Below are 12576 nucleotides of genomic sequence, written 5' to 3' on the forward strand. Positions count from 1 at the left end.
CCCCTCCACTATCAGAGGCAACATCCAGGACCCAGGGTTTGGCTTTTTATTGACACAAACACAAAGGCAGCTTCGGTAACCATAACGGGGTGGGTACACAAAAGTGAAAATCGCACTTCACACATTTAGGCCTCGTTCAGGTGATGAAGAGGCTGAGCCCCTCCCCCCACCTCCCAATGGCAGTGGCTTGGGCAATAACCCGCCCTAATTCCAGATCCAAGGGCAGAGGGACTTACACCCCTAGCCCCGGGAAGTCCCCACTTTGGTTCCAGTGGCCCAGGTCCTAAACCTCCGCTTTGACCCCCTGTTCCATCTCCCCACCCATGTAAACAAAGTTTGGGGCTGAGTCTGAAAAGCTGCCTCCCTGCTCTGAGGAGACAGTGGTCCTCCGTGACTACATGGGGAACGTGCTTCGATTTTTACTTTGGTCCCAGAACAAGAGACAGATGGCATCGCCTCTCAGAGCTCTGGCTGGTAAGTGCCACACTTAGCTGCAAGGCTGAAAAAGCTTCCCCGCCTCTTTCGCCTCAACCACCATAGAGAAATGACAGCCCCAGAGACAGGACATGGCACAGGCCCCCGGAGGCTAGGGGCTGGCCCCCCACACACCGGCACACACACAGATTTTTGGCAGTGCTATGGGACTGGGGAGCAGCGAAACCCCAGCTCCAGCAGAACAAGGAAGGCACTGGGGAGGACGGGGGGAGGAGGTATGAGGCAGGGACCCCTACACACACAAGCAAGCTTTCCATTGCTAAGGCACTGAGAACAAATCCAGAGAACTCAGTGAAGAGGAGGGGGCTCCGTGTCCCTCCCATAGAGTGGTGACCTAGGGCAGCAGGTCTGACTCCCGCCCCTGCTGGAAGAGGCACCCCTGCTGGAGAGTGGCAGAACCCCTGGAGGTGGGAGAAGCCGATTGTGCTCGAGAAATTGGGGACAAGAGGACGAGGCCTTACAACAAGGTGGGCGCTGGCTGGCCCGGGTTGAAGGGACACTAGGGCGACACAGGGACATGCTGGATTCACACAGATTGGCCCCATATCCTGAGCTGGCATTTCGATTCTTTGGGGAGGTGTGGGGCGGGGGCAGGAGGGCAGACGAGGCGGAGGCGGAAGCACAGGGAACAGGACGGGAAGGGATTGGCTAACCTTGGCACAAAAGCAGCACAGCGAGGCCCGGGGAAAGGGTGGGGGCAGGAAGCGGCCGGCCTCTCTCTGACCCTCCCTGTCCCCTTGGCAGGGCCCAGACATCCAAGTGGTCACTTCCCAACCTCTTCAGAGGGCAGGAAGTAGGGAGGGGGAAGCCCTGACTAAAGAGGAAGAACAGGACAGGGGAGAGGACATCACCGCAGAGACCTTGGGGGGAAAGAGGGCAACGCATTGTGATAGAGGATGAACCACGAGGGTCTGGTGGCCAACAGCACGTGGCTTCCCAGCTTCTCTCTTCCCCGGGCCCTGAGGGTCTCCCAGCCCCCTGCCTAGTTCTCCTTCTCCGGCCCAGGCACCAGGAGGACTTTGCCCACGTTCCTCTTCTCCTGCATCTGCCTCATGGCATCCGCCACCTGGAGAGGAAGACAAGACTCTGCTCCCAGCGCCATTCGGCCCATCCAGGGAGCCGGCCTAAAGGAGTCAGCCCTCCTCCTCCCAGGACTCCTCCCCTAGGGACCCCAGCCTTCACGGCTCCCATCCAGGCCCTCCCTGCAGGGCCATCACACTCACCTTCTCGAAGGGCCACACGGAGTCGATGTGGGGTTTGATGTGGCCCTGGTTGTACAGAGCCACGAGGCGGGTCACCACACCGCTGACCAGCTCCGTCTCGCCCTCCAGGTAGCCCAGGTGGAAGCCACACACGGCTCGGTTGGCCGGCAGCAGCTGCAGAGCTGTCACACTGAACTGATTCCACCATGTGCGCGCCACGGCCATCAGGTTCCGCTTGGGGCCCGTTAGCAAGTTGGCCATTCCTGAGGGACGAGGAGACACAGCCTGTGAATCCAGGTGCCAGGCACATTCCTGTGTGTCTGGATCCAAGCTCATCTGCCCCCTGCGGGCCCCTTACAATTATCCATACCGGCACCCGGGAGTGACAGGAGAACCTCCCACCTGCTGGCTACCTGGCCCAGATGGACTCTAGCCGACTCAAAGATTGCTCTAAGCTTTATATATTTATTTTTGGTGTGAAGTAGTTTTTTAAATGGAAATGCAACTTGCCCAAGAAGCCCAGGAGGTAGGACAGAGGAAGGCAGACTGGTTGATACTGCATCAGGAATAATCCCCAAACAAGAACACAGAGAGAACACAGAATTTGCTATGACTCATGAATGAGAAGGAGAGTAGCTACACCCAGGAGGGAGCAATGTGAATGCAATATCCAGCACCATGCTAACCGTGATGCTTCCTACAGAGCACCGGAGTCTCTGTCCGTTCTGCATTCAAAAGCCCCGGGCCCCTATATCCTACCCCTCAGACCCCACCCTGCTTCCCCTAACTCCCCCTCCAGCCCCGGCCCACTAACTCACCATAAGTGACTACTTTGCCCATGGGTTTGAGGAGGTTGTAGCCCTTGGCCGTATCTGACCCACCCAGAGGGTCCAGGACGATGTCCACTCCTGTCAGAAAGTAGGGGGCCCAGGAACAGCATTAGGATTCACAGATCTGGAGACGCCCCTCCCTGTCCCATGCCATCCTACCCCTTCCCACTCCCTGACCCCACCTTTGGGAGAGATCTTCTTGATCTCCTCTACGTAGTCAGTCGTGTGGTAGTCGATGGGGTGTGTGACTCCGCTCTCCTTCAGCACCTCATGCTTGCTGGCTGAGGCCGTTCCGAACACCATCACATTCTCTACTGTATGGCACAGCTGCACGGCAGCCATACCCACACCCCCTAAAGCAAGACACTTTCATAAAGAGGGGATATAGAGTCGTCCAGCCACCACTCTCCATTCTCACCTCTCAAGGATCCAGCCCATCACCTTCATTTTGCCTGGGCTCATCTTGAGGCTTTCTCCCATCATTCCATGTCTAATTTCCAAGATTGAGAACTGGGGGGAAGGTGGCTGGCAAGGAGGGGGTGCTGGGCAAGGGCACGTTGCTATGGGTAGCACACCAGGCTGGACCTGGTGCCTGAATGCTACCACGGCAACAACACTGCAGAGGCCTCTGGGCACCATAGGCTGAGGCAGCTAGTGTTGCCATGACAACAGTCCAGACAAGCAGCAGGGAAGAGGCCCGGAAGGAGATCTGGGTGGGGTAAGGAAAGGGGATAAATGGAGGGTGCCTGTCACCTGCAGCCATGTGTACCAAGACGCTGTGGCCAGGCCGTAGGTTGCCAAAGTCAAAGAGGACCATGTAGGCTGTGATATAATTGACCAGCAATGCAGCAGCTTCTTCAAAGGTCATGGCCTCAGGCATTAGGAAGGTCTGGGCCGAAGGCACAGTCACCTCCTCCTGCCACATGCCTGACCGGATCAACACCATCACCCGGTCCCCGACCTTGAAAAATGGAAAAAGAAACTGATTCACTTTGCTGTACAGCAGAAACTAACACAACATTGTAGATCAACTATACTTTAATTTAAAAAAAAAAAAAAAAAATGGAAAAAGAGCATCATTCATTCACTCATTCATTCACCCACTGGTAATTTATGACCTTCTACTATGCACAAGGCCCTCTTCCTGGCAATGAAGTAACAGTACAAGCAGCAGCGGTACTCGTGGTAATGGTTATAATAATAACAATAGTAATAATAATATCATCAATAACAACTTATCTTTACTGACTGCTTACCAAGGCCAGGCCCTATTGTAAGTGCTCTACATATAAACACTCAATCCTCACATCAGCCCCCTGAGGAAGATACTATCCTTATCTCCATTTTACAGATCTTACACTTTATTATTGTGTAAGATCCCTGAGTGCAAGAAGCTTACAGCATGAAATATTGAAGAGACCAAACTGCTTAGGTTTAAAAAAAAATGGGCTCCACTGTTTACTGACACTATGACCTTGGGCAAATAAAAATTATCTAACCTTTCTGAGCCCCAGTTTTCCTATCTGTAAAACAGGGCAGTTAACGAGGATTAAGTAGCAAAAAATCAGTGGTTTTTAGCCTAATGTCTGACACATAGTAAGAACTTCGTAGTGTTAGCTGATAATAAGGACAACAATGATGACAATATCAGAAGCAAGGAGGGGACGTCACCAATCCATTAACTGAAGGAAGAGGGCCGTATGCTGTAAGGACCATACCGAAGTGCAGGTAAAGGCCTCTGAGCAGTTAGGGCTGTTACCTCAGGAGAAGTATCTGAGCCGCCACTGGGGGCTCAGAAAGAAGCTTCACCCAGAGACTGGGGGGAGGAGTGATGGCCAAGGAGAGCCACACAATCCCACCTACCAGGAAAAGGCATCCCCCCTCCCCTTCCCCATACCCTCAGCCACCTGCACAAGAGCCTCCTTGCAGGAGGGAAAGGGAGCAAAGGAAGCAGAGCCTTCCCCTCCAGTTTAACAACTGGGGTCAAGGGGAGGATAGGGGAAAGGGGTCAGTCTCCAGAGGAAGGCCTCTCATGGTCCTCTGAAGAGCATGGAGAGGGAGGTGTGGGTGCTGTTCCAGGACAATCCGAGTCTGTCTTGGTCCCTGCCAGGAATGATGGGAATTCTGTACATTAACGAGACTTGGGATCCATGGGGCAGGGGCATGGGACTCCCACACATACCCTTTTTCATGTCCACACTCCACTGAGGAGGAGTACTGAGGGCAGAGTAGGACCTTTCTCTGCAAGCACTGGCCTGAGATGAGGTCTGAGCAATGGAAGCATCCCACCCCAGGACTCAGGACTAGTGGACTCAGAAATAACCCAGGAGAGCTGGGGAAAGTGTAGTGGTCAGTCCAGGTGGTGGCCAGTCGCAGATTTGGCCCAGAACAAGGTCCACTTACCCAGGCTAATGCTCACCCCTCAGCCCATTACAGGGCAGGCCCATGACCCTTCCCCAGCCCAGATATCAGGAGGGAGCGGGGGCTCTCCCCTCCGAATCCAGCCTCTTACATCATATTCTTACCCTGGACAGGATATCCTGTATTTACGAAGCGGAAAGTGTGGGGAGAAGAGGTTAGGTGGTTGGCCTTCAGCAGTAATATGAACTATTACTCCCCCCACCAAAAAAAAAAAAAAAAAAAAAAAAAAATTCTTCTTAGCACCTTCTTAGAGTAGGATTATTTAGAAGTCAGTGGAAAGGGTGGGGCCAGAGCTGATTCCACGGAGAAGCCCTTTAAGGAGGAAGGAGACGTATGCCTGTACAATAAATCCAAAAATTCCAGCTCTGAGCTCTGGGACCCGCAGGTCTGGCAAGAAGAAAGTCTGCATTTGATGAGTCTCTCTTGCAGGGGCCAGATTTGAAAAGAAACCCCTAAACAAATGACGTGCAAAGGCCTCACCCCAAGTCTCTCAAGAAGTTGGCCACTTGAAACTCTCCGGTGCCTGGGGCTGTCGCCAAGATTAATGATAAACAAAAAGGAGTCACAGACCGGCAGAGCTGGGCCAACCTGCTCACGGTGCCACACCCCCCTCCCCAGTCCAAACGGGCACCGGCCCGGTTTCTCAGTAGAGGGTCCTCTACGAGAAGACAGAGGTGGGTTCCGCCCAAAGTTCCCAAGGGCAGCCCGGGGCCGTGGTCCGCTGGCTGAGTCACCGGAGGAGGAGACAGTGCAGTCACGGGAGACAGAGAGCCCAAGACAAAGATCCAGACACCCAGTCTCGCCCCCCACCCCACCCCGTCCCCACTCTCACCCCCACCCACCCCCGATCAGACTGGCAGTATAAGGCCGGTGCGCGGGAGGAAGGGGCGGCAGGCTCCCTCTCCTCCATGATGGGCGTGCCTGTCTCTAAGGCCCTGCTCTGGGAGGGGCCGCCTCACACCCCCACAGACCACGGGGCTGCATGTGACTAGGGCTCTGGCACGGCCCTGCGCCCCCGCCCAACCCCGACTACATAGCTCTTCGGGCTCCCTCGCGGGAAAAAGGTACCGACCGTCACTCAGAGTCACAGACCACAATTACCCGCGGAGTGTTTAGTGGGCAGGGGTACAAGATAGGTTTCACGGGTGGTGGGAAGGGGCCTTAAAGGTTATTGTGCGCATGCGCATAGGCTCCTTATTGTTTCCCCACCCACCCAGCACCAGCACCGTTTCGGGGCGGCGGCCACAATTAAAATGTTTGGGGAGGGGGCAATTACTTCATCTCAACCTCCCACCCCCAAATATAAATCCAGTTTTCCAGGAGTCTCAGAGCACAGGCTCCTTTCCTACGTCTTCCATGCCCGTCTACCCGGGTTCGTGCCAGTTTTCCCCGGCTCTGCCACACCTATGGCGCCCGCCCACTCGTGCCCCACTGCCCCGTGGCCCGCGCAGCCTCTCCCTGCCCTGCCCTGCACTGGCCCGCTCACCTTGCGGTCGTTAACTCCCTCTCCCACAGCGATCACCACGCCCGCGCCCTCCATGCCTGGAGTGAGGGGCAGCGGCGGCAGTCGGTCGTACAGCCCCTGCCGGGCCATAAGGTCGGCGAAGTTGAGCCCGCAGGCCTTGACGCGCAGCGTCAGCTGGCCGGTCCCGGGGGCCGGGGGAGCGGCCGGCCGGGTCTGCAACTTCACCTTGTCGTAGCCACCGAAGCCGGTGAGCACAAGGCAGCGCAGCGGCGGCGGCGAAGGGGCGACGGGCCCCTCGGAGGCCGCGGGTGGCTGGGCGTCACCGGCTGCCTCCTCCGCCTTCGGGAGCTGCGAAGAGGCATCTTCTCCAGCCCCTGCCTCGGCCACCGCCACCACGGTGGCCGCCTCGGCTACCTCTCTCTCGGCGGACATGGCTGGGACGCTCGACGTGCGCGCACAGCTGGACCGAGAGTGCACCGCTGGGGAAGGCGGGGCGCGAGTCAGGACTTGCTAAGGCTGCGGACTCCGAGCGGGCGGGGCGGGGCGCCGGGACGGGGGCGGGGCCTCGAGCGCGGACTTAAAGGGCCAGGGCCACCGTGCAGGTGCGGCGCGAGCGCGAGAAGTGGAGAGGAGGCGCTTACTGGGTACGGGCCCACGCGAGGTCCTTCTTGGGATCATGAAGACTGCGAGTTAATTTACTTATTTATTCATAATAATTAAGCTAAAAATATATTAAGGGACAATCTGAAGGACGATCCCAAAACCTGAGCTTACATCAGATGTGGGGAGCCAGCCACCTGTGGAGCGGAACCCAACCGAGTTGTTCCTCAGGCTCTGACACGACCCATATGAGACCCATTCTTTGCTTGCAGTGGCAAACTTGGAGCAGGGTGACCGAACCATCTGACTTTGTTAAAGCTCTGTACTTCAATCGTCCTTTCTGTAAAGTGGTGATGGTGTTGCTTGCTCTAATTAATCTAATTGATCTTCGGATGCTGTGCTCATCTGCTTCGACATTAGCCGCCCAGAAACACTGGACAGTGTCCTCAAGAAGGTGGGAGCCTAGGGAAGCAGGACGGCTAGACTGAGGGGGACCAGAAAACACATGGGCCAGGAGGAGGGAATTACAGCTGAGCATGGCCATCACGGAGAGTGTGTGTGAAGCTCTCACCCTTCCCAATCCCCCCCCCCGACTTCCTGGAAATCAGTCCTCAGAGCTGGATATGACATCTGGGGGGGATGGGGGACAACAGGGAGGAGTACTCAAGGGACTTCTCGTCCACCCTCCCCATCTCCTTGGGTGTGGGAGCCCCAGATGGAGGGGATAGGAATGCTGCTGCTGGAGCTCAGGAAAGCCCTGCGGTCTCCTCTCCAGGCCCCTATCTCCATGAGAAAAGCCCATGGTGAATGGACAGAAGTCGGCTAAGGCAGCCCCAGTTCCCAGGGAGGGGAAGGGAGGGCGGGATTGGTCTGTTCCCAGGAGCAAATTTGGGAAAGGGGATGGCAGACCCTTCATGGCCACTGAGGTAGAAGCAGGGCCCCACCCCTGCCCTCTCCTCCCTTCCCTTCTCCCACACCCTTCCTGCTTTCAGCCCAAGCGCACCACTCTCACCTCCTTGCTTACTTACATGGGAGAGCCCAGAGAGGTGCATGGTAAAGATAAAATTAAATCGAGTATCCTCTATTTAAAGAAGCGCTTTTAAACGGTAAAAGATGCCATGCAAATGCAAAACAGAGGTTTGATTATTGTTAGACTCCGAATCAAGCCTGAAATCACTTTAGAGCTTGTCTCTGGCTCCAGAAGGGCTGTCACCCTGGGCAGTTCTATCTTCCTCTTCTTTGTCCCCGTCTCCGTCTCCCCGAAGCATCCACCAGAGGACGCAGCTTCCCCAAAACTTTCCACCCTGCGCTTGGCTGGAGAAACTCTGTCCTTGCTTCCCTGATCGCCCGTGCCCGCGGTTAAATCACCGCAGCCCCAGGCCAGGCCGTCCGTTGCCATGGTAACGGAAAGCCAGGGCGTCACCATTGTCCGGGTGGGTGTGTTGGAGTCCTTGCCTATACATCCCCAAGACTCCCTGCCGGGACTTTAGAGTAGGGGAGGGAGACCGAACCAAAAAGTCGCCCTTTTTCCCCCTACCTTCTCGCGCCCCCTTCTGTTCAGAAAGTGGATGGCTTCCCCCGCGCGTGTCCGCACTAGCACACCGGCGTTCACGCGTGGTACGCAGAAGGCCCAAGCCTCGCGCTTGTGCAGCTCCCACCCTACCCCTCAGAACTTTCCCCGAACTCTGCCCCTCCCCCATCGCTAGGGAAGTCAACTCAGTCTAATAACCCGGTTCAGCACGTCCCAAACCCGCAGGGGCCCACTAGACCAAACCCGCGCGCTAGAACCTTTCTCCTGAGCCCCAGTTTCCCCGGGGCTCCGCCCCGCTCCTCTGGGCCCCGCCCCCAGGCAGTGCGGGCGGGAGGCGGGGCCGGGGGCGCGGCCGCCGGGCTGGGGGCGGGGCGCAAGGGGGGCCGAGGCCCCGGGCGGGGGCTCGGCGCGGGCCCGAGAGATGCCGGTGTCGGCGGCCCGAGCGGCTGCAGCTGCAGCGGCGGGGGAGGCGGCAGCGGAGCTCGGGAGGGGGGCTGCGCGGGGGGCCGGCGCGTAGCCGGGACTATGGAGGGGCAGAGCGGTCGCTGCAAGATCGTGGTGGTGGGGGACGCGGAGTGCGGCAAGACGGCGCTGCTGCAGGTGTTCGCCAAGGACGCCTACCCCGGGGTGAGGAACCGGCGTCTTGGGAGGGGGGCGCTGAGGCCGCGGGGGCGGGTGACTGGGGCCTGGGGGACGGACGGAAATGGGTGCTGGGGTAACCAGGGATCAGAGAGGGGCTTGGAGGACTGGGGAAAGCGTTGGGGTTTCTGAAAGGACTGCAGAGGTTTTGGGTGGGAGGCATTGGGGAGCAGGGTGAGATGAATGGGGTTTGGGAGAACCGGAGGATCCCGGAGGGGGCGCTAGGGGAATGTCGGGGGTCTTGGGCATTGGAGAGGGGAAGAACTAGGGCCTGAAAGGACCGGGAGGGGGTCCGGGAGCCTAGCAGAGATTACGCTGAGGCAGCTGCTCCCGGGATCTCCCCTTTGCCCAACACCGGACCAACTTGTGTCCTCGGGCTGGGCTGCACGGGGTGTGGGAATGAGGAGGGCATTTGTCTGGGGTGAGCACTGGAGGATCTCATCTTGAGCCATTCGTGTCTGCAGAGTTATGTCCCCACCGTGTTTGAGAACTACACCGCGAGCTTTGAGATCGACAAGCGCCGCATTGAGCTCAACATGTGGGACACTTCAGGTAGCCAAGTCCCTCGGGGTCACCCTGACTTCCAAGGCCCCCACCCTGCTCCCTCCCTGGACTAGACCCTTAGGCTCCAGGTCAACCCAATCCATCCATCCTATTCTAGGAGGAAGGAAAATTAATTTTCTGCTTAAAGCCAGGAAAACTAGGCAGAGCTTTCAGAGACACATAGAAACCTTGCCCTGAAGGAGAAAGCCCAGTATACCATCCCCTCAGCTCCACTCTGCATACCTGGGAAAGTTGGGAAGGAATGGCTTTTATTTTGGAACATGTTTCTTAGGAGATAGGGCTGGGTTTAGGAAAGACATTTAGAATTTCTTTCGGGGGCAGGAAACTGCTTCTCTAGACTGAACTATAGAAATCTGAAATCAAGTCCCGGGAGGGTGGGAGGGCTCTGCCCCTGCCCCTCCCCCTACAAAAAGGGAGGGATTTTTTGTTTTGTTTTAAATTTTTACTTGGCTCCCCTGGAGAGCTTTAGAAAATGTCTGTCAAAGCCCAGAAAGCACATGCAAAATTTTGTGAGAATGTTGAGAGATTTCATGAGCTTCTCAAAGACTCAGAAAAGATTAAGAATGATTACTTTTAGAGAACCCCCTAGGGAAGTGGAGAGCTGTTTTCTGCCATCTAACCTCCCCTCTGTCTACTCCCTTCCTTGGAGAAACACAGACTCCTTGATGGGTATTAATACCTGCTCTTTTCCATTCTCTGCTCAGAGTCCCTTGACCAGGATTGCTAAGGTCTCCCATTCCCTTCCAGGCCTTCTGCACACTCAGGACCCTCGTCTGTCCCCCCCTCCCTGTCTTCTCTCAGGTTCCTCTTACTACGATAACGTCCGGCCTCTGGCCTATCCTGATTCGGATGCTGTGCTCATCTGCTTCGACATTAGCCGCCCAGAAACACTGGACAGTGTCCTCAAGAAGGTGGGAGCCTAGGGAAGCAGGACGGCTAGACTGAGGGGGACCAGAAAACACATGGGCCAGGAGGAGGGAATTACAGCTGAGCATGGCCATCACGGAGAGTGTGTGTGAAGCTCTCACCCTTCCCAATCCCCCCCCGACTTCCTGGAAATCAGTCCTCAGAGCTGGATATGACATCTGGGGGGGATGGGGGACAACAGGGAGGAGTACTCAAGGGACTTCTCGTCCACCCTCCCCATCTCCTTGGGTGTGGGAGCCCCAGATGGAGGGGATAGGAATGCTGCTGCTGGAGCTCAGGAAAGCCCTGTGGTCTCCTCTCCAGGCCCCTACCTCCATGAGAAAAGCCCATGGTGAATGGACAGAAGTCGGCTAAGGCAGCCCCAGTTCCCAGGGAGGGGAAGGGAGGGCGGGATTGGTCTGTTCCCAGGAGCAAATTTGGGAAAGGGGATGGCAGACCCTTTATGGCCACTGAGGTAGAAGCAGGGCCCCACCCCTGCCTTCTCCTCCCTTCCCTTCTCCCACACCCTTCCTGCTTTCAGCCCAAGCGCACCACTCTCACCTCCTTGCTTACTTACATGGGAGAGCCCAGAGAGGTGCATGGTTTCTGCGTGCTGTGAGCAAGGATTCACCCCGTGCTGCCTTCTGCCCCCACGTAACTCTGTTTTCTTCCTCCAAATAGTGGCAAGGGGAAACTCAGGAGTTTTGCCCCAATGCCAAGGTTGTGCTGGTTGGCTGTAAACTAGACATGCGGACCGACCTGGCCACACTGAGGGAGCTGTCCAAGCAGAGGCTTATCCCTGTTACACATGAACAGGTGGGACCCTTGATCTCTGACCTAGTCCCAGCCTAGACCTCTCACCTCTGCCCCTCTCAGCCTCTGATTTGAAAACACCCTATTTGGCTAATCCCTTGCCCTGGCCTCTGACCTGATCCCTTGACCACCCCCTGCCCTCAGCTTCCCTGCCCCTTGCTGAGCTGCAGGCTAAGCCCTGTAACTCTCTCCACTCACTCCATCCTTCCAGGGCACTGTGCTGGCCAAGCAGGTGGGGGCCGTGTCCTACGTGGAGTGCTCCTCCCGGTCCTCTGAGCGCAGCGTCAGAGATGTCTTCCACGTGGCCACAGTCGCCTCCCTCGGCCGGGGCCATAGGCAGCTGCGCCGTACTGACTCACGCCGGGGACTTCAGCGATCTACTCAGCTGGCAGGACGGCCTGACCGGGGAAACGGGAATGGGACCGGAAACGAGGGCGAGATACACAAGGATAGAGCCAAGAGCTGCAACCTCATGTGAAGGGCCCCGTGGGCAGACTGAGGAGGGAAGGTGTAGGCACAGTTGTCCCCCTGCTGGCCCCCGGCCTCCTGACCTCCTGACTCTGCCTGGGACTTTAGGGTGGGCGAGTGAGCAGTTCTCCTGGGCAGGGAAGCTGGAGGCAGAAGGGTACCGCCATTCCCCACATCCTCATTCAGCTCCTCTCCAAGGCAAGTTGAGGGAACTAGCAGAACAGGCATCTGGGCTGGGAGCTGGGATGGGGCCAGGGGGTTGGGGAAGCTGGCATCAAGCGGTGACCTTGGTTGAGTCTCAGTATATGAAGGGTGCCTTCCCTCCCCACCTTCAGTTCCCATATCCTGGTCCTGGCTTCCTTCCCCAAGGAAAGTGTCCATTCTCTGACCTTCCCTCTTCCTCTCCTCTCACTTCTACAGCTGTTCTCACTCATCCTAACCTCCAGGCAACATGCACTAAATTAAAAAGCAAGTTGAGAAGCCTCTCCCCCGATTTACCCACCAGTCTTAGCTCCCTCCCTCCCTTCCCCCAAGAGTCCCCAAATAAAGCCCATGTCCATGGAAAACGACTGTGGCTTTAGTTTTGTTGCTTTCTAAAAAAACAATCTACCAGTCTCTAGCAGCAGGAGGGAAAGCTAGACT

The 12576-nt window shown here is 56.8% G+C and overlaps 2 protein-coding genes across 3 annotated transcripts; one reads left to right on the forward strand and one right to left on the reverse strand.

Moving 5' to 3' along the window:
• Positions 1–32: 32 nt before the first annotated feature.
• VAT1 (vesicle amine transport 1) lies at positions 33–6934 on the reverse strand. Its single transcript, XM_029212593.1, has 6 exons — positions 6435–6934; positions 3281–3488; positions 2710–2880; positions 2516–2605; positions 1719–1960; positions 33–1561 (listed from the first exon to the last, which is right to left on the reverse strand). The coding sequence occupies exons 1-6, from the start codon at positions 6843–6845 to the stop codon at positions 1478–1480; spliced, it is 1206 nt and encodes a 401-aa protein (XP_029068426.1). The 5' UTR covers positions 6846–6934; the 3' UTR covers positions 33–1477.
• Positions 6935–8920: 1986 nt separating this feature from the next.
• Positions 8921–12500, forward strand: RND2 (Rho family GTPase 2). Of its 2 annotated transcripts, none has more exons than XM_029212623.1 (5): positions 8921–9171; positions 9648–9735; positions 10549–10658; positions 11335–11469; positions 11678–12500. In XM_029212623.1, exons 1-5 carry the CDS (start codon positions 9070–9072, stop codon positions 11942–11944), a joined length of 702 nt encoding a protein of 233 aa, XP_029068456.1. In that variant the 5' UTR covers positions 8921–9069; the 3' UTR covers positions 11945–12500. The 2 variants fall into 2 exon arrangements, with proteins under 2 accessions (XP_029068456.1, XP_029068455.1); XM_029212622.1 differs by having other exon boundaries at positions 9063–9171; positions 10495–10658; positions 11678–12497.
• Positions 12501–12576: the final 76 nt, after the last annotated feature.

Source organism: Monodon monoceros, unplaced genomic scaffold (assembly GCF_005190385.1).
Source record: "Monodon monoceros isolate NGI ecotype Baffin Bay Population unplaced genomic scaffold, NGI_Narwhal_1 Super_Scaffold_9, whole genome shotgun sequence".
Taxonomy (NCBI): Eukaryota; Metazoa; Chordata; class Mammalia; order Artiodactyla; family Monodontidae; genus Monodon; species Monodon monoceros.